General features: G+C 66.9%; 4 protein-coding genes across 4 annotated transcripts; 1 reads left to right on the forward strand and 3 right to left on the reverse strand.

Moving 5' to 3' along the window:
• Positions 1–78: 78 nt before the first annotated feature.
• Positions 79–10,415, reverse strand: UBA7 (ubiquitin like modifier activating enzyme 7). The gene is made up of 24 exons (XM_088526796.1): positions 10,366–10,415; positions 10,118–10,286; positions 9,272–9,406; positions 8,989–9,095; positions 8,216–8,306; positions 7,874–8,012; positions 7,541–7,638; positions 7,250–7,396; positions 6,972–7,130; positions 6,626–6,733; positions 6,437–6,517; positions 6,214–6,369; positions 5,892–6,057; positions 5,449–5,645; positions 4,803–4,867; positions 4,308–4,491; positions 4,138–4,212; positions 3,523–3,709; positions 3,222–3,331; positions 2,851–2,937; positions 2,583–2,774; positions 724–825; positions 538–638; positions 79–205 (listed from the first exon to the last, which is right to left on the reverse strand). Exons 1-24 carry the CDS (start codon positions 10,413–10,415, stop codon positions 79–81), a joined length of 3,033 nt encoding a protein of 1,010 aa, XP_088382922.1.
• TCTA (T cell leukemia translocation altered) lies at positions 10,414–10,821 on the forward strand. Its single transcript, XM_088526806.1, has 2 exons — positions 10,414–10,687; positions 10,769–10,821. Exons 1-2 carry the CDS (start codon positions 10,414–10,416, stop codon positions 10,819–10,821), a joined length of 327 nt encoding a protein of 108 aa, XP_088382932.1.
• Positions 10,822–11,435: 614 nt separating this feature from the next.
• AMT (aminomethyltransferase) lies at positions 11,436–14,022 on the reverse strand. Its single transcript, XM_088527282.1, has 8 exons — positions 13,768–14,022; positions 13,568–13,648; positions 13,080–13,211; positions 12,745–12,823; positions 12,449–12,594; positions 12,143–12,323; positions 11,790–11,945; positions 11,436–11,642 (listed from the first exon to the last, which is right to left on the reverse strand). Exons 1-8 carry the CDS (start codon positions 14,020–14,022, stop codon positions 11,464–11,466), a joined length of 1,209 nt encoding a protein of 402 aa, XP_088383408.1. The 3' UTR covers positions 11,436–11,463.
• Positions 14,023–15,318: 1,296 nt separating this feature from the next.
• Positions 15,319–19,114, reverse strand: NICN1 (nicolin 1, tubulin polyglutamylase complex subunit). The gene is made up of 6 exons (XM_088527292.1): positions 18,965–19,114; positions 18,180–18,347; positions 17,988–18,101; positions 17,737–17,808; positions 15,578–15,682; positions 15,319–15,380 (listed from the first exon to the last, which is right to left on the reverse strand). Exons 1-6 carry the CDS (start codon positions 19,112–19,114, stop codon positions 15,339–15,341), a joined length of 651 nt encoding a protein of 216 aa, XP_088383418.1. The 3' UTR covers positions 15,319–15,338.
• Between the last annotated feature and the right edge of the window lie 305 nt (positions 19,115–19,419).

Genomic DNA, 19,419 nt, shown 5'->3' on the forward strand with positions numbered 1-19,419 from the left:
CAGGAGCTGATCCTGCAGCTTTTATTCACAGGGGAGCTGGCACCGCGGGCACGGCCACCCTGGTGGCCTGTGGCAGACTCAGGGCATGTAGCAGAGGAGTGGGGGGCAGCTGTCATCGTCCTGCTCCTCCTCTCCCTCACACACGTAATGCAGCTCCAGCTCCCGGGGCCTTGGCTTGCCGGCCGCCTCCAGGCTCTCCGACAGCCTGCACAGAGGGAAGGAGAAGGGGGGTTGAGAGGGGGGCAGGCTGCTCCCCCCAGGTTTTTGGACACAGGGAAGGCTGCATTCGGTAGCTCCTGCAAGGAGAGGGCTCAGGGTGCTCCCGTGGCTCCTGGCGGCACGGGGTCGTGCCACGGGAAGCGCGGCCAGCAGGATGTTTACCCTGCAGCGGCTGCAGCGCCGGCCCCGGCTGCGAACGGCTCTGTGCAGAGCGGGAGAGGGAGGGCGCGGACACCTCCCACCCCCCGCGCCGGTGCCCAGCACGGAGGCGCTGCCGGGGGGCAGGATGAGGCAGCAGGAGTGGAGCCAAGGACCCACCTCTGCGCCCGCTGCTGCGCCTGCGTCGCCTCGTCCCATGCCCGGTCGTAGAGCGTGGTGTAGCCATACAGGAGCATGGTCACGGCCCGCCCGTGCTCCCGCTGCAACAGCCAGGGTCAGGGCCAAGGTGAGGGGCGGGCGCACAGCCCCCAGGGCAGCCCATGGCGCTGCCCACGCCGTGCTCACCTCCAGCCGCTCCAGGAGCTCCTGCACCGTCAGCTCCTGCCCATCAGCGCCGACCGCCTGCACCTCAAGCCGGTCCCAGCAGTTCCACTCCCTCTGGCCGTACTGCGGGGCGGAACGGGCTGGGAGCAGGCCCTGAGCAGGGCACGGGCGCAGAGCCGCAGAGGGGACAGAGCAGGGCACGGCCATCCCCTTGATGCCACCAGAGTGACCGGGACACAGCCAGCCCCGCAGGCGTTGCCAGCCCCCATGGGGAGCCAGCGCCTCCCCGCACAAAGCCCCATTGAAGCGCTCCCCGGTCCCACACAACGGCCCCTTCTTGCTCCTCGCCACCCGCCTCTGGCCTGAGGGGGTCCCTGAGCCGCCAGCCTCAACACCGGTCGCCGCGGAGCAGAGCCAGCCGCGCTCACGGGGCCGCGCAGGGCGAGGGCTGCGGTGGCCTCTGCGGCCGGGCGCCATCTGGCACGGCCGCGCCGCCATCTGCCCTCGCCGCGGGGCGCGCGCTGCAGTGCCGGCCCCGCTCCTGCCGCCCAGCTGGGACGGGCGGTCGCACCTGGCTGCTCTCACCTCCCGCCACCTCCTCTCACCTCCTGCCTGTGGCAGTGAGAGCCTGGCGGAAAGGGGCTTAACCCCACGCTGGCCGAGGCGGTGCGAGCCTCCATGCTGCACCAGCATGGAGGGATGGCCGCTGTCCCGCCAGGACTGTCCCCACCGGGGAAGGCCAGGCCGTGGCCTGCTCGTGGCTCCTGCCACGGCCGAACTGGAGACCGTGACGCATCGGGCTGGGATATTGCAGGACACAAGGCAGCGGGAGCTGTCACAGGGCGACATGGGGCGAGCAAAGGGCCCTGAGGGTGCCAAGGGGCGGTGGAGCATCCTCCACCATGGCACCGCTGTTCCGCTGCGTGGCGGGACGTCCCCAGCGCCTCAGCAGCCCCGACCGGGGGGCTCATCCAGGCGCTGCCATGGGGCCGAACCACATGCAGGGCCATGGGGCGCAGGCGCAGCGAGGCCCTTGGAGCCGGAGCGGAGGCGTTGGAGGCGCCTCCCCTCCCCCTCTTCCTGCCCCCGGCCCTGGGCCCCCCGGGCCAATCTGGTTCCAATCGGCGCTTCCTGCCGCACAGGAAGGGCTGCCTCGCACGCCATAAACCCCCAGACAAAGAGGCCTCTATCGCCCAGACGGTCCCAATGTGGGACTGCCCCCCGCCCCCGCCGTGGCTCTGCTTTCGCTCCCGGCAGCTCTGCCCGGCCCCCGCGCAGCCCGGGACCCCGGCCCCGCTCCCCCCGCCCTGCGGTGCTTCCCCGGCTCCGGACGGGGCCCGCTGCCAGCTGCTCGTGGCTGCTCCAGCTGCTTTCCATAAGGCAGCTGTGAGCTGCCGCTGCGGCCTGCCGCCCCCCTTGCCGCGCGGCCCGCTGTGGGGCGTCAGCGCGGTCTCAGCCCCACGGCAGCCCTGAGCACCCCGCTCGGGCCCACGTGGCCGCTTGGGGACGGGCACGAAGCTGGGGTGGCAGGAGGGAGGCTGGCAGCTCCAGAACGGAGCTCGGCCCCGCTCCGCAGCGCGAGGGGGGCGGCGGGGCCTGGCGAGCAGCCCGCAGCCGGTGAGGCCGCAGGAAGGAGCTGATTCCTCCCGCCTGGAGACGTGCCCAGGCCCCACAGGCCCGGGCGCTGTTTCCGGAGCCCCGGCTGCCCAGGCCACCCCTCCTACACAGCCGCTCGGCGTCCTCGCACCCGGATCTGCACGCCAGGCACTCGGTCACCATCAGCGCCACGAGCCGGGGCACCCAGCGGGCCCTAGGCAGCCCTGTGCCCCAGGAGAAGCCCTTGCAGATGAGCACGCACCGCGGGTGAGAGAGAGTCCTACCTTGTAGGTGGAGGGTGGCAGGGGCTGGGCGCGGAGCAGCAGGGAGCTGGAGAGAAAGAGGTTGCTCCTACGGTAGCAGCTGAGGTCCTGGCAGCCCCACACGAGCTTGTAGATCTCCAGGCAAGCCAGGCCGGCCACGGCCATGGTGGTGGTGGCAATGGCGGGCACGATTCGTCCCACGAGGCGCTTGCTCTGCGGGAGGAGTGGGCATCACCAGCGGCGCCCACACAGTGCCGCACCGCCTGCCGAGCCCTGCCCCATGCCTCACCGTGAGCCAGTCGGCACGGGGGATGCCGTAGTTCTCTGCGCGCAGGTTGGACGCGGCTGTGACAAAGTCTATGTGCAAGTTGTCATCCTAGGGTGAAGAGTGCAGGGACAGTGGCACCGCGCAGCAACTGAGCCACCAGAGACCCCCAAAGACCAAGCAAAGCCCCTGTGGGCTGCTCAGGGACAGCAGGCTCCCAGCCTGGAGATGAGGCAGGATGCAGAAACGCTCCCTGCCTTCCAGGTCTCCTGGCTGGGAAATGACTGGCAGCGTTACAGGACAAGCCCTGTGCTCTGCAGAGCAGCTTCTGCGCTGGGGACAGTGCCCAGCACCGGGCACACGCCTCCCTCAAGCCCTGCACCTGCCCTGGGTACCTTCTCGAAGTGGATGGGCTCCATGATGGGTATTTGTGTCTCCTCAGTCTCCAGCAGCTCCTGTCGCCACTGTGCCAGCTCCCGGGTGAGCTCTGCCAGCTGCCCTTGGTCTGGAGGCACAAAGGGGCCCCAGGGGGTTATTCTTGTCCCAGCATGGGCCTCGTTGCCCCTGCAGCTCGTGGGCCAGGAAGCAGCAGCACCAGAGCCCCACTAGAACCAGGTTGGTCCCAGGGCTTCCCGGGCCAGAGTTTTATCACAGGGCACCCAGGCATCCAGGAAACAAGCCCTAACGAGGCCCTACCCACAGCCTCCTGGACCTCCTCCGGCTCCTCCGTGATGTTGATGTGAAGTCCCTCCTGAGGTGTGAAGGGCGGCAGGACCATGTTGTGCAGGATCTCCCGCGCAGCCGCGCTGTCACCGTGAGCCAAAACCTTGTGCGTCTGAGCAAAGAGGCGGGCAGCAGCCATGATATAAGCCACGTGGGAGTCCTGGGGTGCAGAGACGAGCAGTGCAGTGAGGACCATAGGTAACCTCCCCAGTGCAGCCTATGAGCCTGCTCCTATGCTGCTACAACCAGGCAGAGCAGCCCAGATTTGTCCTGAGGGGGAGAAATGTCTCTCCTCCCGGCCACAGAGCTGAGGACCTCCTCGGCATTTCCGCAGTGCCCTGGCAGACCAAGGTAACGAGGACAGACCCTGTCCAGGACTCTGCAAGTCCCAGGCAGGCTCTGTGAGCTGGAGCACAAAGCAGGTGCTACACGTCAGCTTGGCCCACAATGCTCCCATTCTGCCTGTGACTGTGGCCCAGCATCCCTCCTACCCCATCGAGGACCTGCATCTTTCCCCCCAGCCCACCAAGCCCGCCGTGGAGTGTGAGGTTCATGTCCCCAGCCCGCACAGCTCTTCCCTGCACTTACATCATCAGGGTTAAACGTCAGCTCATGGGGACACCTCCTGTTCCCCGACCAGAAGGCAATGCCGGGGCTGGTTTCCTGGGCACAGGGAAAGCAGAGTCAGGCTTGAGGGGGAGGCTGGCAGAGGACAGAGGGGGCAGGAGGCTCCCAGTCCTGCTTGGTGTCAGGCTCACGTGGTCCGGGGGGACGGTGAGCAACAGCTGGGAGATGGTGTCATGGTAGCAGCTCTGCCAGCGCCGGCGGGCCCAGCGCACACAGTCCTGCCAGTCCCGCGGCCTCTCCTGCAAGCTCTTCCGCACTCGCTGCAGGACCTCCAGCGCCTCTGGTGCCTCCAGGTGCTCCAGGAAGGCCGGGTCTCTGTGAAACCGGGTGTTCCTAGGGCCGGTCCTCATCCTGGCCTCCACAGAGCCTCTCCCCGGTTCACAGCAGGCAGAGTTGACTGCCCAAAGAGCCCTCACCAGCAGGGACAAACATCCTGTCCCAGCTGACGGGCAAGGCCTGACTAGTGTCTCTGGAATAACCCAGCAAGGTACCTTGAACGGGACGCAACAGTCTGTCCCCCGGCCCCACATGCAGCAGCAGCGAGCAGTGCTCTAACAGCAGCCACGGTCCCCTAGCTCTGCCCCCTGCCCTGCCTGGGCACCTTCACACCCGACACCCACACTCACGCCAGGAACCGGTTGACATTCTCTGCAGAGAGCCTGAAGAGCCCCTCAAACTTGTCTCGTGCCCACTGCGGAAGGGAAAGCGAGGGTTAAACATCCAGCCACAAGTGCTCACCCCAGCACCCCCCTGCACACAGGCTGCAGAGACTGGGGCTGGCACTTTGGACAGTCAGGGGATATCCTGGGGGACCCTGTAGCCCTATGAGCCCTGTGGTGCAGCACGCAAGAGCCTGCCAACCCCTGAGACAGGAGCGCCTGGTTTGGGACGCTGCCTGACACTCCTGGTTGGGGACAACCGGTCCCAAGCCCTGCCCACCCTGACATGTGGGACGATGCACGGCCCATGCGGCACCCCGTGGTCCCCAGGAAGCCCAGGCCGAGGTGCCACGGGCTCCGTGCCAGGCGGGGAGAGGCCGTGTCCGGGTTTGCGCGGGGCGGGGGGAGCGCTGGGCAGGGACGCACGTTGCGCTTGGGCCTCCAGCCAGGAAGCAGCTGGGGCCCGTATCCTGCCCACGGCTCCCCGGCACGGGGCTGGAGCTGGGGGGAACGGCTTCCTGCAGGAAAACAAAGGCCGGGGCCTCCTCCATCAGCACCAGGGGCCGCAGCTCCCGTGCGGGCCGGCCCCGGCGCCCAGCTAGCGCGGCCCTACCTGCAGCGTGTGCTCAGTGGTCCAGGGGAAGTGTCGCAGGGTGCAGAGGGGGAAGGTCGGGTCCACGGGGTCACTGGCAGGTCCCAGCAGCCTGGTCAGGTGGGGCACCATGACGAGCACGTTCCCCTGTGTGCCCTCTGTGCCTGAATCCACCAGTGGCCTGAGGGAGCGGCAGCAGCGGCTCTCCAGGTAGGTACCTGTGAGGAACAAGGAGTGCCCAGGTGCCAGAAAGGCTTTTTGGCCTAGAAGAAGTGGAGACAGCCAAGGCCCAGATGGAGACCCCAGGCCCAGATGGACAGCACCGGGTCCCCTTCTCTCCCCACAGTTACATGTGCCAGCTGCCCACCCAAAGCCATGCAGAGTGTGTCCCACTGGTGGCACATGCCGCCTGCAGCCAAGCGGCACCATCCTGCATGTGGCTCCCGCTTGCCCCAGGTACTCACGGGTCTCCAGGTTGTCCAGGGCGCTGGCAACGCCATCTAGCTGCTTGAAAAAGTCAGCCCCATAGATGAGCTCCGTGGCAGGTCCCACCTGGTTCTGGTGCGCCGTCACCTTGATGTCAGGGTTCATGAGCCTCACAGCTGCAGCTGCTACCTCTGCCTTTGGCTTCTGTGAGCGCAGAGAGGGTACGGGCAGTTCCCGCAGCCCCACTCTCCGGCCTGTTTGGGGACCCCATCCCGGTCCTACGGACACCAAAGCCCCTGGGTTCTCCCGGGGAAGGGGCATGGGGCCGGGTGCTCCAGTCACTGCCAGGCCTCGGCTCACCGATATATCTGTCGAGCGGAAGAGGAACTGCCGGTGGAGGTTGGAGCGCGCGATGTTGTCCGTGTCGGTCACCGTGATGTCCCCGCCTGCCCCCGCGGCCAAGCCCATCATGGCAAAGTTTTTCAGCAGTTCGCAGCCGATGGCACCAGCTCCCACCTGCCAGGACAGAGCTGTCACTGTCTCCTGACATGTTGACTCTGCTGTATCCACCTCCCCTACTTACCACAAAGTATTTCTGGCGACCCAGTCTCTCCTGGAAGTCAGCCCCGAACACAGCAATCTGGCCATCGTAGCGAGAGCCCCTCTGTGGGGGCAGACGAGCGGCAGTGAGCGGGGGCAGCTGCGGCATCCCCAGCGGCCCAGGCAGCTCCTTGGCACAGCGGGGCCAGGCTCAGTGCCAGGCGGCTCTCACCGGGGCGCAGTCCTCCTCCGTCAGCCGCGCAGCCCCCTCCATGGCCAGGCACTCCAAGGCATCGCAGTAGAGCCACTGATCCAACGGCAGGAATTTCCCAGAGGCGGCCTAGGCCAAAACAGGGTCCCAGCAGCTCCACAAGCTGCGGCCTCGCAGTGGGCTCCCTGCACCCGGGATAGATGATGACCCTTTCCCTGCGGGCCGGCAGAGCCCAACATATGGACACCAAGTGCCCTCTCGTGGCCACCAACGGCTGTAGGGTGGCCACGCAGGGTCGCACGAGCCGCGCCAGCTCCCCGGGCATCCAGAGCAGGTCCCCGCGCGGTGCCAATGCCACCCCGCTCACCTTCAGGGCCTCCTGGGCTGCCAGGCCCCCGACGAAGGCCGCCATGGGACAAAGGTCCCCCGCACTGACGCTGGCGAAGGCTTGCACCAGGGCCTCGTCCAGGGGCCTGTGCTGCTCGGCCAGCCTCCGGGCCAGCTCCAGCACCCGCTGGGCATCCTCCTGGAGCAAAGAGGTGCCCCATGCGCAGGATCCCTCCAGCCGGGGGGATGAGCACACGGAGAAGGCAGGGCCAAGGGCAGAGCGGAGGGAGGCTGGAAAAGGGTAGGCTGGGGCCTCACCGGCGCCCGGGGCCGCGGGAGGCGCCCGTGCTGCTCGCGGAAGGCGTGCAGGGCCTGGAAGGCCACGTGCAGGCTGCGCCTGCGTGGCAGCTCTTGGGGAGTCGACACTCGAAGCTTCGGTTCCGCCAGGGCTTCGCGCAGGGACTTCTGTGGGCAGCATCCCGGGTGCTCGAGGACAAGACGCCTCTCCGGAAGCACCAGGTTGCCACAGCACCTTGGGCACAGCCCTGTGGCTCCCCAGCAGGGCCTGGCTCGCACATCCAGCCCCAGCCTGGTCACGGGCAGACTTACATATGAATGCTCTTGGGGCAGATGAACCTGCTTCACTTGGCCCCCACAGCGGTATGGCGAGAAGGAGCTCGTGTCACCAACCTCCAGGTGAAAGTCATCTGTGAACGGCGTGAGAGAGGGAGAAGGACAGGCCCAGGCAAGTGAAGAAAGAGCCACAGTTCAGCATCTACTGTATTTTTCCAGGACATCAAACTGCAGCTGGGACCCTCTTTCAGCACTCACGCAGACCACAGCAACATCCCACCACGCTCTGGCGATGGGAATCTCTGCGGCTCGGATCCAGGCACCCCTGTGGCGAGACCCCATGCTGCCTGGGCCCCGTTTGGTGCTCACCCAGCACATGGACAGGGCAGGGCTGCCGGCCGTTCAGCTCCGTCATGCCCTCCAGGCCTGAGAACGTCACCATGTCGCCATCACGGAAAAGGTGGCCACGGCCGTCTTCTGCCACACACGTCACGATTCCTGGGTTGCCCTGGGGAGAAAAAGGGGTATGAGCCCAGCAGACCCTGATCCTGGTAACTTGAATCAGCTAAAGGAGGTGCCAGCATTTTGGAAGAGTGCTGTGACGCCAGAGGGTCCTCAGCGAATGGACAAACGACACAGAAGGCCATTGGGATGCGTCATGGACTAGATTTTGGATGTGGATTTCGGAGTCTGCTGAGGTTCACCTCCTACCTGGGAGACGTACTGCACGAAGGCACAAACCGGTTCAGTGTCGGCTGGGTCATGAACAACAAAGTGCTCCCCAAAATCGCAAAATAGCTGCCTGAGATAGGAGCAACAGCAGGTCTGTTAAACAGGAACCTCATGAAAGAAAGACCACCAAGTCCTGCCCCTGGGATGGAATAACCACGGCAGTAGGACAGGCCGCAGGGTCATGGGCTAGAAAGCAACTTTGCAAACCAGAGCAGGGACTAGGGGAGACAACAAGGTGACCAGAAGTCAGCAGCGTGTCCCTGCTGCAAAGATGCCCGTAGTAGCCTGGGCTACACGAGCAAGAACATGGGTAGCTGGTGGGGGGTCCTGTCCCTCTTTTCAACACAGACCCCAGCTGGAGCAGCGAGTGCAGAGAGGACAAGACAGGATCTTCTCCAACCTGCAGAGCCAGGACAAGAGGAGACATCCCAGGCTGGGACATGGAAAATATCTATTAGATACACGGACAAAATTCTTCACTTTGAGGATGGCGAAACACCAGAACAGGGTCCTGGGGAGGTTGTGGATTTGCCATTCTTGGAGACATTCAACACTTCACCGGACACAGTCCTGAGCAACCTGCCCTGCGGCAGTGTTGCCCAGACCAGAGCACCCCAAAATGGTTCATGCCTCAGCAGGGTTAGGTGCAAGGTTTCCCACAGGCTGCCCACCCCAGCCAGGCACGGATGGCACCCCTGCCACCATGGGCCAGTTCCTGCCAGCCACAGGGACCCTGGGCATCACGCACTTACCCTGCCAGCCCCTTCACATCGGCCACGATGAAGCAGATGCCCCGGGCATGGCACAAGTCACCGATGCAGAGTTGTTCCTCCAGCAGGGAGTCCGTGAGTACCACAACCTGTACCACCAAGGGCGTCACGGCTGCCATTCCCACCCCAGCTCGGGGCTGGAGCAGGTCCCAAGGCTTCAGGGGCCACTGCAGCAGCCTCGAGGCAACGGTGCCCCTCTGAAGCCGCTAAGTCTGTGGGACACCAGGCAGGCAGGGAGCCCTCGTCCCAGGTGAGCGTGGCTCACCTGGAAGGAGGCGAGGAAGCTCTCCGACAGCTCCCCGCTGTGCGCTGTCACCACCACGCGCGAGTTGAGCTCCGCGAGGCGCCGCTGCGACGCCACAGCCCGGTTCTGGCCCTCGTCACGCTCTGTGAGGAAGAACTGTGGGGGGAGACACGCAGTGAGCGCCCCGACAACACGACACCCTGAGGAGGGGACGGAGCACTTGCGCTGGGGGCTGTACCCATGAGGACACCCAGTGGGCTCCACCTGCTATGACAGGGCACTGCACAGCGACGGGGAAGCGCGTGCGCTCAGGGCGCAGGGCTCCCCAGGTGAGTGTTGGTGAGGCACCCTGAGGAGCACACAGCGGGACAGGGCACCCTGCACGTGCCACGCTGGTGATGGGGCTCCCCGGCTCATAGCTGTGGCGTGAGGCACCCCCCGGCTCTACCCACGGCAGGTTGCACCTTGAGGCCGGGGCACCTTGGCCACAGCTGTGAGCACAGCAGCTCACCCTGGGGTCGATGGTGGAGGGCTCCCCGCTCATAGCCATGATGGGGCTGAGCACTCCAAGGCCTGTAGCATGATGAGGGGGCGTCCCAAGTGCCATAACTGTTGGCTGAGGGGCCCCCCTGGGCCATACCTGTGCTGGTGCGCACATTCGCGTGACAGCGGGGCACTGCAGGAACTGCACCCGTGACACTGGGATGCTGACCAGCTTGCGCCCGCGATGCAGGGCCATCCAAGGGCCATCACCATGACACCCCACGGGGCACCCCCGTGACAGCGGGCTGCTCCCCAGGCTGTGCCTGTCACAGCGGGGCACCTCGGGGACACGGAGCGCAGGCGCCCGGCCACGGCGCGCCGTACCTGCGAGGCCCGGTCGGCGGCGGTGACGGCGGCGGTGTCGTGCAGGGTGACGGCGCGGACGCCCGCCAGCACCAGCGCCTTGGCCACCTCGGCGCCCAGGCCCCGCAGCCCCGCCACGAGCACCGCGGCGCCCGCCAGCCGCTCCATGGCGCCGCGGCCCAGCACGTAGCTGCGGAGAGGCGGCGGGCGTCAGCGCGGGCCGGCCCGGGGCTCCCTTCGCCCCCGCGCCCCCGCGCCCCCGCACCCACAGCTGCCGCGAGTAGAGCCCCTCGTCGGCTGGCGGCCCCGCGCCCGCCATGGCGGCGGCCCCCTTGGTCCCGCCCTGGCTCCGCCCGGCGGCGGCGCGGCCCGAGGCGGCGGCGATGGCGGCGGCAGCGGGGCCGGGCTGGGAGGCGCCGTGGCGGGCGCTGGGCGCGCTGGGCCGGGAGCTGGCGGCCGAGTGGGCGGCGCAGGATCTGCGGGCCGCGCTCTGCCAGCTGCTGCTGCTCTGGCTGGGGCTCAGCCTGCTGGGCATCCGCCTGGCATGGCGGGCCTACGGCGGCGCCGTGGCGGCCCTCTGCTACCGCCCAGGTACCGGCCGCGCCGCCCGGGGCCGCCCCGCGGCGCGGCGGCCCCGCGCTCACTCCTTCTCCTTCTTCTCTTTCTCCGCAGGCCCGGCCGGACGCAACGGCGGCACCGCCGACCACCCCTGCCCGCCGCGGTGAGTCTCCGCGCCCGGCCCGGCCCGGCCAGGCCAGTGAGCACCGGCCCCGCGGCCGCGGCTCAGCCTGCCCCTGGCGAGCGGCCTCCCCACGGTGCCCGGCCCCACGAGCGCCCGCCCGGCCCTGCCTGCCCCTTCCCTCCTTGTAAGAGCCCTCCTGGCTCAGCCTGCCCCTTGCCAGCCCGGCAGGAGCCCTCCTGGCCCTGCTTGCCCCTTCCCTACAGGCAAGAGCCCTCCCGGCCCTGCTCGCCCCTTGCCAGCCCGGCAGGAGCCCTCCTGGCCCTGCCTGCCCCTTCCCCGTCCGGCAGGACCCCTCCCGGCTTTGCCCGGCCCTCTTTGCCCTCCCAAAGTGCCCACCCCGCTCATGGCTGCTCTCAGGCCTCCTGGCCGTGCTGGTCCCCGCAGCGCTGCTGACCCCGCTGCCCCGTGTGCCCCGCAGGGAAAGTCCATGCGCAGAGCCCGCCAAGATGCACCGTGAGTGAGGGAGCGCCGAGAGCCGCCGCACGCCGCCTGCTGCCATTAAACCGCTGTGCCCACCCCGCCGCTGCCCCTTGCTTCAGGAGCTGCCAGGAGACGAGGCTGGGGAGAGGGACCGTTCGTTTATTGGGGGCCGGGGACACTGGTGCCCTCCACGGGGCGCCAGGCCTCACTTGGCCATGTAGTAGTGGGTGGGCACGAAGGGCATCTTGGTGACGAGGGCCGGGTGCTGCCGCTTCCTCACCTCCACGGTGAGCGCCGTGCCCGCGCGGCTGTACGCGGCCTCCACGTAGCCCATGGCGATGTTCTTGCGCAGGGAGGGCGAGGGGCACCCGCTGGTCACTGTGCCTGGCACCGCAGGGACACGGGGGGTGAGCAGGGCCGCACGCCTCCTCCCCCCACCTCCACGGGTGCCTCTCAGGGCTCCCTGGTCACTGTCACCATCACCCTCACCAGGCTGTGGCCACCAGCCATCCCTGCCAGCTCCCCACTTACCGACGGGCCTGCCCTCGGGTCCCAGAATGGCTGTGTGCGGCCGCACGGGGGGCCCCACGGAGGTCAGCCCCACGCGCTTGCGCTTCGGCTTCTCCTTGATCTGTGCCATGATCACGGCAGCGCCAGGGAAGTCCATGGCCATACGCCGGCGCTTCCCTGCGGGGGAAGAGACAGGTGCCGGGTGGAACAGGACCTCCTGCATCCTTTGCTGTGCCCAGAACATCCCGCTCTGGTGACCCCCTCGTGGTCCCTGTCACGTTGCTCCTCCTTGAGACCCAGGCTTCTCCACTCTCTGCTATAGCCTGCCTGTCCCCCTGAGGTGGACACAGAGGGAGAACATGGCCAAAACCTACCCAAGGTCCACACCAAACTGGCCTCCACAGGCGTGGTCGTCTCATCAATGTCATTCCCGTAGAGGCAGAGCCCTGCCTCCAACCGCAGGCTGTCCCTGGCCGCGAGCCCGGCCAGCCACACTTCAGGGTCACCGAGCAGCCGCTCCGCTAGCTCCACAACCCGCCCTGCAGGTACCGAGATCTGTGCAGGGACATGGGCATGGTCAGCAACTTAAAACATCCACTTCCCCTCCTGTTGCACTATGCGAGCTCTGCTCTATAGCAGGATGGTCCTGATGCAGACCAGCCCCTGACTCTTGGTGATACCTCCACACCATCCTCGCCCGTGTAGCCGCAGCGTGTGACTCGGCAGCCTGGCACGCCAAAGACTGTCATTATTGCGCTGTTCATGAAGGACAATTTGCCTAGGTCATTGGAAAGTCCTGCTTGCAACACCCGTGCCATGGAGGGACCTGGGGAGACACAGGGGCCTTTGGGGAGAAGCAGTATGACGGAAAAGGGAGGGGGCTGGTTCACAGCATGGGGAGCGTCCTGGTTTCCCGGAAAGGGCGGGATTCCCCCATGATGCCACTTGGCGCCAGCCCGTGTAGGGAGCCCACTACCTTGCAGAGCCAGCAGAGCGTTGTCCAAGACTTCCAGGTGCACATCGCTGCCAACTGCCTGCAGCTCCTTCACTCTGTCCTGCAATGGTGACATGACAACATCTGCCACCATAGGGACAAGCAGAAGCCACCCTGAGCTCCACAGCCACCCTGAGCTCCGCATAGCTGTGGCCACCAGCCCTGGCTTGTCTAAAGGGAGGGGAGACGTTTTCCTGCAGCCTGCAGGGCGCTTCAGTCCTGCTCATCCACCTTCTGTAGCCCCCCGGGTGAGCCCAGCCCAGGCAGGAGGCAGTGGGACCACGACCCTGTTGCATGTATCAGGACAGCGCCCCTACCTTCATGATGGCCAAGTCCTTGTCAGCACAGCCCGCGTTGGACACCACGTACAGGTGATCTTCTGAAGTGTTTGTCACGATGAGGTCATCCACGATGCCGCCCTTCTCGTTGGTCAGCAGCGTCAGGGTGCCCTGCAGGGGAGAGCACGCTTGCCCTAAGGAGCCGCGGGTAGGATGCATGGGCGGCCAGCAGGTAGCCCCAGGGTGGCCAGCAGGGCTGTTTGGCTGCCCACATCCCTTCCTCCTTGCTCAGCGCACCCTCCTTGCCCAGCCGTGTGGTGCCCATCCCTGTGTCCTCGCAGGTCCTCCCAGGGCAGGGTTGGGGAGTTCCGTCCCTTGTAGGGTGCTGCTAGGGCTGCAAATTCAGTGGCACCGGGTGACATTTTGGACATGGGGACTGTAGGGAACCGTGCACGCAGCATGAAGCCGCCAGGCACTGGCAGCGTGCGGAGCTGCGGGTGGCAACGAGGCGCTCGGCACCGCGGTACCTGGTCCGGCTTGAGCTCCGCGATGTCACCGACCACCAGGCTCTCCATGAACTTGACGCGGTCGCGGCCGTACACGCGGCTCTGCCGAGGAGACAACGATGCGAGGGGACAGTGACATGAAGAGACGGCGATATGAGGCGATGGCGACATGAAGCCCCGCGGGGCCGCCCGCGCCCGCCCGCTGCCGCTGCCCCCGCTACCTGCAGCATGTGGGAGACGTCGAAGAGGGAGCAGTGGCGGCGCGTGTGCAGGTGCGACTCGAGGTGGCCGGGCCCGTACTGCACGGGCATGCTCCAGCCGGCGAAGGGCACCATCCTGGCGCCGCGCGCGCGGTGCAGCTCGTGCAGCGCCGTCCGCCTCAGCCCGTCCCGCGGCGGCGGCGCCCCCCGGCCGCCCCCCGGCGCCGAGGCGAGGCGGCGGCGGCCGAGCGCGGCGCGGCAGCCTCCCCGCAGCATCCTGCGGCCTCTGCCCCGCCGACCCCGCCGCCGGCTCCGGCCCCGGTCCCGCCCCGCCGGGGCGCCTGGGACATGGAGTCCGGCCGGCCCCGCCGCTGCCGCCGCCGCCCCCGGCCCGCCCCGCGCCTGGCGGCCGCCCAGCGCCCGCGGCCCCCACTCGCACCGGCGCCGGCCGCGGAGAGGCGGCACCGCTGGCCCCCCCTTACTGTGAGGCACGGGACTGGCAGGTGCCCCCCTCGGGGCCAGCTGTGGGGTCAGGGTCACCCCATCAGCCCCCCGGGCTCCGCCTGGCACTGGCAGGGGGTGGCGGGCTGGAATCAGGCCCACTGCTCACCTTGGGCTCAGCAGGGGATGAGGGGCAGGGGTTGGGGACCACTGTCCCGTTACGGTCAGCCCTGGAGTTGGCAGGTGGGAACGGGCAGGGATCAGGCTCACTGCCCCCCTCGCGGTCAGCCGTGGGGCTGGCATGTGGGGACAGGCAGAGACCAGGCTCATTGTCCTCCCTGGGGTCTGCTCTGGGGCTAGCAGGTGGTGACAGGCAGTGACTAGGCCCCCTGTCCCCCTTAGGCTCAGCTCTGGGGCTGGCAGGGGATGAGGGGCAGGGGTCAGGCTGCTGCCCCCACCCACGGCAAGTTTGGGGACAGCCCTGGGGCTGGTGGCAGGGTGACCCCCCACCCAGGGCCAGCTACCCCCACGGAGCAACCTGGCATGTGGTGACCCCCAGCAACAAAAGGGAACAGGGCCAGCGAGGGAGCCAGGCCAGCGAGTGCTGCTCGTGGTGCCAACGGGACGCCCTGCTCTGGGCTCAAGAGCTGTTGATCCCCCATGAGGGCCCCCAAGACACCCAGGTGCAGCCAGCGCCAATGTAGCAGCTTTTAGTCGCGATTTAGTCTCTTCCCGAGCAAGCGGAGTTCTCCGAGCAACACGGGGAGCGCCGAGTTCTGGGCACGTCCACAGCCCCGACTTGGTCCCGCAATGGCGCAGGCCACACTCCCTTCCCCTGATCTCCAGGAGCAGCTGCTGCAGAGATAAGGCCCAACTGGCCTCCACCCTGCATGGGAGGACCCGGAGCGATGGGATGGGACAAACCAGCAGCAAACTGCAGGAACCAGGGGCCCCAGTGCCACAAGGGGCTCGCACGGGGCTCACGGGAAGGCAGCGCTGCCACCACCAAGCGCTAGGACAAGAGGAGTCAGGGAAAGGGACAGGCAAGGCTTGGGAACGGCTCCGTGCAGGAGTGAACTCGGGAGAACACAAGCCCCTCGTGTCCCCTGCGGGCGCCAGCGTCCCGGCGGAGCGGCGTCCCGGCGGGTGGCTCATGTGTAGGACAGCAGGTTGATGTCGTAGCAACCGTCCACCTGGGAGACAGAGCAACAGTCGGCATCTGTGCAACACCGCGCTGTGCCAGGTGCCCTCTCCCCGGCCCTGGCACCGCAGCGGGACGCCTGTGCGGCCTCGCCGCCCCAGCGCACCGCAGGCTGCCCCCTCCAGGCACGTGGACAGTGACTGCAAGGCCACAGCCGGGGCACCTCAGGGACAGGGCGATGTGACTCACGTCAAAGCGCCCGATGCGGGCGGCAGCCTGGCGAGCGCGAATCACCTCCGTCAACACCCACATCTGCTGCGCCTCTGCGGACACCTTCTCTGGATCAGGGAGCTCCTGGTGAGAAGAGCAGCAGAAAGAGCAAGGTCAGAGCACTCAGGGTGACGTCACAGCCCACACGGACAGGGCTGCAGCGCTGGGGCTGAGCACGGTGCACCAGAGCAGCCGGGCCACCCTCAACGAAGACGGCCAACGGGGCAGGACTCCTGTCCATCTCCCCACAGACACCGTCCCCTCCTCAACCCCCTTCTCCCAAACCCCGAGGGAGCCATGGGCAGCCGGGCGCTTGTGTCCCGGAGGAAGGAGCCCCTTGTTCCTGACCTCGCGGGAGTTTCCCAACCCTGGAAAACAAGAAAAAAAAGTAGGGCCGTGATCTAGGAAACGGCCACCTGGTACCTCCGGTGGCCCTGAGCTGTGGCTGTCCCCAGCACAGAACAGCCTGTCTCTGTTGGTTTGGAGCGAGGACAAAAAACACGTCATTGGCTAATGATTAAAAAAAATCTCATCACACAGTCCAGTCTCCCAGCAGCCTCCCCGCTTCACGCTCCTCAGGCCTTTGCAAGCTCAGAAGTTTTATATCGGAGGGGGCACTAAATCTCCTCTCCAGGTGCGGATCTTCACTTGGCCAGGACTTACAGTCTCACATGCCGCTCTGGGACTCGCTTCTCCAGAGTGAGAGAGCTGCGCTCTCTGAGCTGCGCTCCCCGTCCCACACACCCCAGCTCCTGCTCTCAGCCATGCAGGACACAGCGGGGACGCGGCGTGGGACGACTCCGTTGTCAGGGCAGTGCTTTCTTGGTTTTTATGGGCAACTGAAGTAGCTGGCTCAGTGTATTTTAACCGAAGTCCCTCTCTTCGCCCAGCGAGCTGGCCACGTCCCTCTGCAGTGCCCACGGACTTCGCTCACCAGGAGGCTGGCACGAAGGCCTGGCTGCAGTGCCGACAGCCCTAAACCCTTTCCGCGGCCACAACTGGGGGCTGTGATTTCCCTTCAACCGCCTGTTGTTGGAGCTGGGCAAGCGCTCGGTTCACTCTGTGCCCGTTTGCAAACTGCCAGGGGGTGCAAAACACCCAGGGACACGAGGGAACGGTGACGCTTCCCCCACTCCCAAGCACCCCACAGCTGCCTGGGCACTGCCACTGCCCACTGGTCCCCAGTGACGTCCCTATCCCCACCATGAAGGATGGGCAGATTTAACCTCCCCTATTGCACAGGACAGGCAGGATTTACTCTTGTCTGAACTCTGCAAGCACGAGCGAGAATGCTCCCAGTCCTTGCTACTAATTCCCAGTCAGGGCCTGGATGGGGCAGGATGCAGCACAGGGAAGCTGGGACCACGTGCAGGGGTCTCCTCACAGCACCGCCTGCCCTGGCGTGAGCTCTGCTCCGCAGCTCCCTCGTGCTTTGCATTGCTGGAGGGCTCTGGCTCCGTGCGGCCACAGGGAGCTCCTGCCTTCTCCCTCGGGACGCTGCAGGCTGTTTCCAGCAAACCACAGTCCTCCGGAGTCACCCTCTGGGCTCCGCGCTTGGGGAATCGTGGACGGATTGAGGCCAGAAGGTCCAGCCCCAGCACCCGAACTAGAGCAGGCTCTTCAGACCTGCATCTGGCCAAGCACTGACTTGTCCCCAAGGCCTGTGACCCCACAGCACCTCCCAGACGTTGTTTTAGCTTCCAACGTGGAGCTTTGTCCATGCAACCAGCAGGAATAACCTGTATCCCAACCTGCGCCATCGCCTCCTGCCCCGTGCACCTCCAGGAGGAGCCTGACTCTGTCTCCTCATCCTCCTTCACCTTCTCCTTTCCAGGCTGCAGGAAGGTGCCTCTCGCAGCCCTCTCTTGCACACCACGTGTTGCTCCTTTGCATCACAGCCTCTCCACCCTCCAGCCCCCCGCAGGATTTTGTCTCCCAACCTCCTCCTGACTCCGCACGCCTCTCCTCCCCCGGACAGCCCTCACCTCTGCAGGCACCCAGCCCTGCTCACATCACACCTCGCCCACTGCTGAGTCCAGAAGCCACCAGCGTCCCACCGGCAGACCCCAGAAACACCCGGGATGCCGGCCTGTTTCCCATCCCCCTTTCCCAGCAATACCCTAACGGCGGCTCCTCACCCTGTGCAGGACAGCCGGCTGCTCCGGAGGAGCCAGCTGCGAGAGCCAGGAGGGAAAATCTTTCTGCGGGCTCTGAAATAGAGAGCAAGGATCACACAAGCGCCGCCAGCCCCGCTCCATCCTTGCTGCAGTCCAGACCGCTCCACTGCGGACATCGCCGCTGCCATTAACGCGCATGTAGGGTGGGCGTCTGCAACCGAGGCTGGTGCAGGTGGGAAACAGGTGGAAATGAGGGGGGAGGGACCTGTCACCTTCTGGCTGGGCGGGTAGATTTGCAGCTCCTCGATGGTGAAGTGCAGCCAGACAGGTGAGGGCTGTCGCAGGATGAAGCGCACGGCCGTCACCTGGTCGACGTCGCAGAGCATCTGCAGGGCCGGGGTCGCCGTCACCGCTGGGGCGCAGAGCCCCTGGAGCGCGGAGCGGAGCCCCCGGGGGGCACCCACCTGGTGTCGGAGGAGGGAGAAGTAGTCCTGGGCGCCCTCCTCGGTGTGCGGGCTGGCCATGAGGCGGTAGTCGCGCACGCACGTGAGCCACTTGCGCGGGCCCTGGGCGCGCTGCACGCGCACACTCAGGAAGGCCGTGTAGAAGTTGCGGAACACGATCTCCTGCAGCTGTGGGGGCAAAGCGGGTCAGGGCACCCGCATGGGCTCACGGAACCGGCACTCAGGCACCTGCATCAGGTCCAACCGGCCCAGCACAGATGCTGCTTCCAGCAGCGCCCCCCTCTCCCCGGTACCACCCCCACCCAGTACTGGGTCTGGTACCACCTCTGGCACTTGCTCACCCCAGTACTGAACCAGGAGAGCTTCCCCCTCCCACCGGTATCAGGCCTCCAGCACCGCCTCCCCATCACTACAGACCCGGTACTGGGTCAGGACCTCCACCCCAGATCAGTACCAGGCTGGCACTGCCTCTAGCATCTCCTCATACCGTTACCGGGTTGGGATCGGCTCCTTCACCCGCCTCGCATTGCTACCGGGCCCGGTACTGAGCCAGGACCGTCCCCCGGTCCTTCATGGGGCTGGTGCCACCTCCCGCATCTCCCCCGGCCCTTATTGGGTCGGTACCGCCTCTAGCATCTCCCCCCACCAACACCGGGCCCGGCTGCACCTCTAGCGCCCGCTCACCCCGGCACTCCCGCCGGCACCGGGTCGGTACCGCCTCTAACGTCTCCCCCCTATCCCGCCGGCACCGGTGCCGGTCCCGGCCCCCCCGCTCCCGCGCTCACGTCGGCAGCGGCGCCGCGCGGGAAGCGCAGCTCGATGACGGCGACGCCGGGGCGCGCGGGCTCGGCGCCGCCCCCCAGCTGCAGCGCGGCGGCCGCGCGGGCGGCGCAGGGCAGCGGCGCGCGGGGCGGCCCGCCCGCCGCCACCGACATGGCGGGGCGCCGCGCCCTGACGTCACGCCGCCGCGCCCTGACGTCACGCCGCCCGCCCCGTCACGTGGCGCCCCGCCCCCCGGGGCACCGCCCCCGCCCCCCGCGCTGCCGCCAGGGGGCGCCCCCCGCCCCCGCCCCCGCCGGGTCACGGCCCGGGGCCAGTTCCGCGTGCGGCACCGCCGGGAGACACGAACCCTCCCTACAAACACCCCAAACCCGGCTACAAACACCCCAAGACCCGGCTACAAACACCCGAAACGGTGCCGGGAGACACGAACCTGGCTACAAACACCCCAAAACCCAGC

The sequence above is a fragment of the Tinamus guttatus genome, unplaced genomic scaffold (assembly GCF_059628265.1).
Source record: "Tinamus guttatus ecotype Peru unplaced genomic scaffold, ASM5962826v1 Tinamus_guttatus_pri_ptg000026l, whole genome shotgun sequence".
Classification (NCBI taxonomy): Eukaryota; Metazoa; Chordata; class Aves; order Tinamiformes; family Tinamidae; genus Tinamus; species Tinamus guttatus.

What these genes read in the sequence shown, in the direction of transcription:
- TCTA (XM_088526806.1), top strand. Translation starts at nt 10,414, where the DNA reads ATGGCGGCGGCCCCCTTGGTCCCGCCCTGGCTCCGCCCGGCGGCGGCG. An exon ending in GGCCCTCTGCTACCGCCCAG is followed by an intron (nt 10,688 to 10,768) that starts GTACCGGCCGCG and finishes CTTTCTCCGCAG; the next exon opens with GCCCGGCCGGACGCAACGGC.
- UBA7 (XM_088526796.1), bottom strand. Translation starts at nt 10,415, where the DNA reads ATGGCGGGCGCGGGGCCGCCAGCCGACGAGGGGCTCTACTCGCGGCAG. An exon ending in TCCGCTCGACAGATATATCG is followed by an intron (nt 6,058 to 6,213) that starts GTGAGCCGAGGC and finishes CTGCGCTCACAG; the next exon opens with AAGCCAAAGGCAGAGGTAGC. An exon ending in CCACTGAGCACACGCTGCAG is followed by an intron (nt 4,868 to 5,448) that starts GTAGGGCCGCGC and finishes TCCCTTCCGCAG; the next exon opens with TGGGCACGAGACAAGTTTGA.
- AMT (XM_088527282.1), bottom strand. Translation starts at nt 14,022, where the DNA reads ATGCTGCGGGGAGGCTGCCGCGCCGCGCTCGGCCGCCGCCGCCTCGCC. An exon ending in AGGACTTGGCCATCATGAAG is followed by an intron (nt 12,824 to 13,079) that starts GTAGGGGCGCTG and finishes TCACCATTGCAG; the next exon opens with GACAGAGTGAAGGAGCTGCA. An exon ending in CGCTCTGCTGGCTCTGCAAG is followed by an intron (nt 12,595 to 12,744) that starts GTAGTGGGCTCC and finishes GTGTCTCCCCAG; the next exon opens with GTCCCTCCATGGCACGGGTG.
- NICN1 (XM_088527292.1), bottom strand. Translation starts at nt 19,114, where the DNA reads ATGTCGGTGGCGGCGGGCGGGCCGCCCCGCGCGCCGCTGCCCTGCGCC. An exon ending in CGCGCGGCGCCGCTGCCGAC is followed by an intron (nt 18,348 to 18,964) that starts GTGAGCGCGGGA and finishes TTGCCCCCACAG; the next exon opens with CTGCAGGAGATCGTGTTCCG. An exon ending in TCTCCCTCCTCCGACACCAG is followed by an intron (nt 18,102 to 18,179) that starts GTGGGTGCCCCC and finishes CCGGCCCTGCAG; the next exon opens with ATGCTCTGCGACGTCGACCA.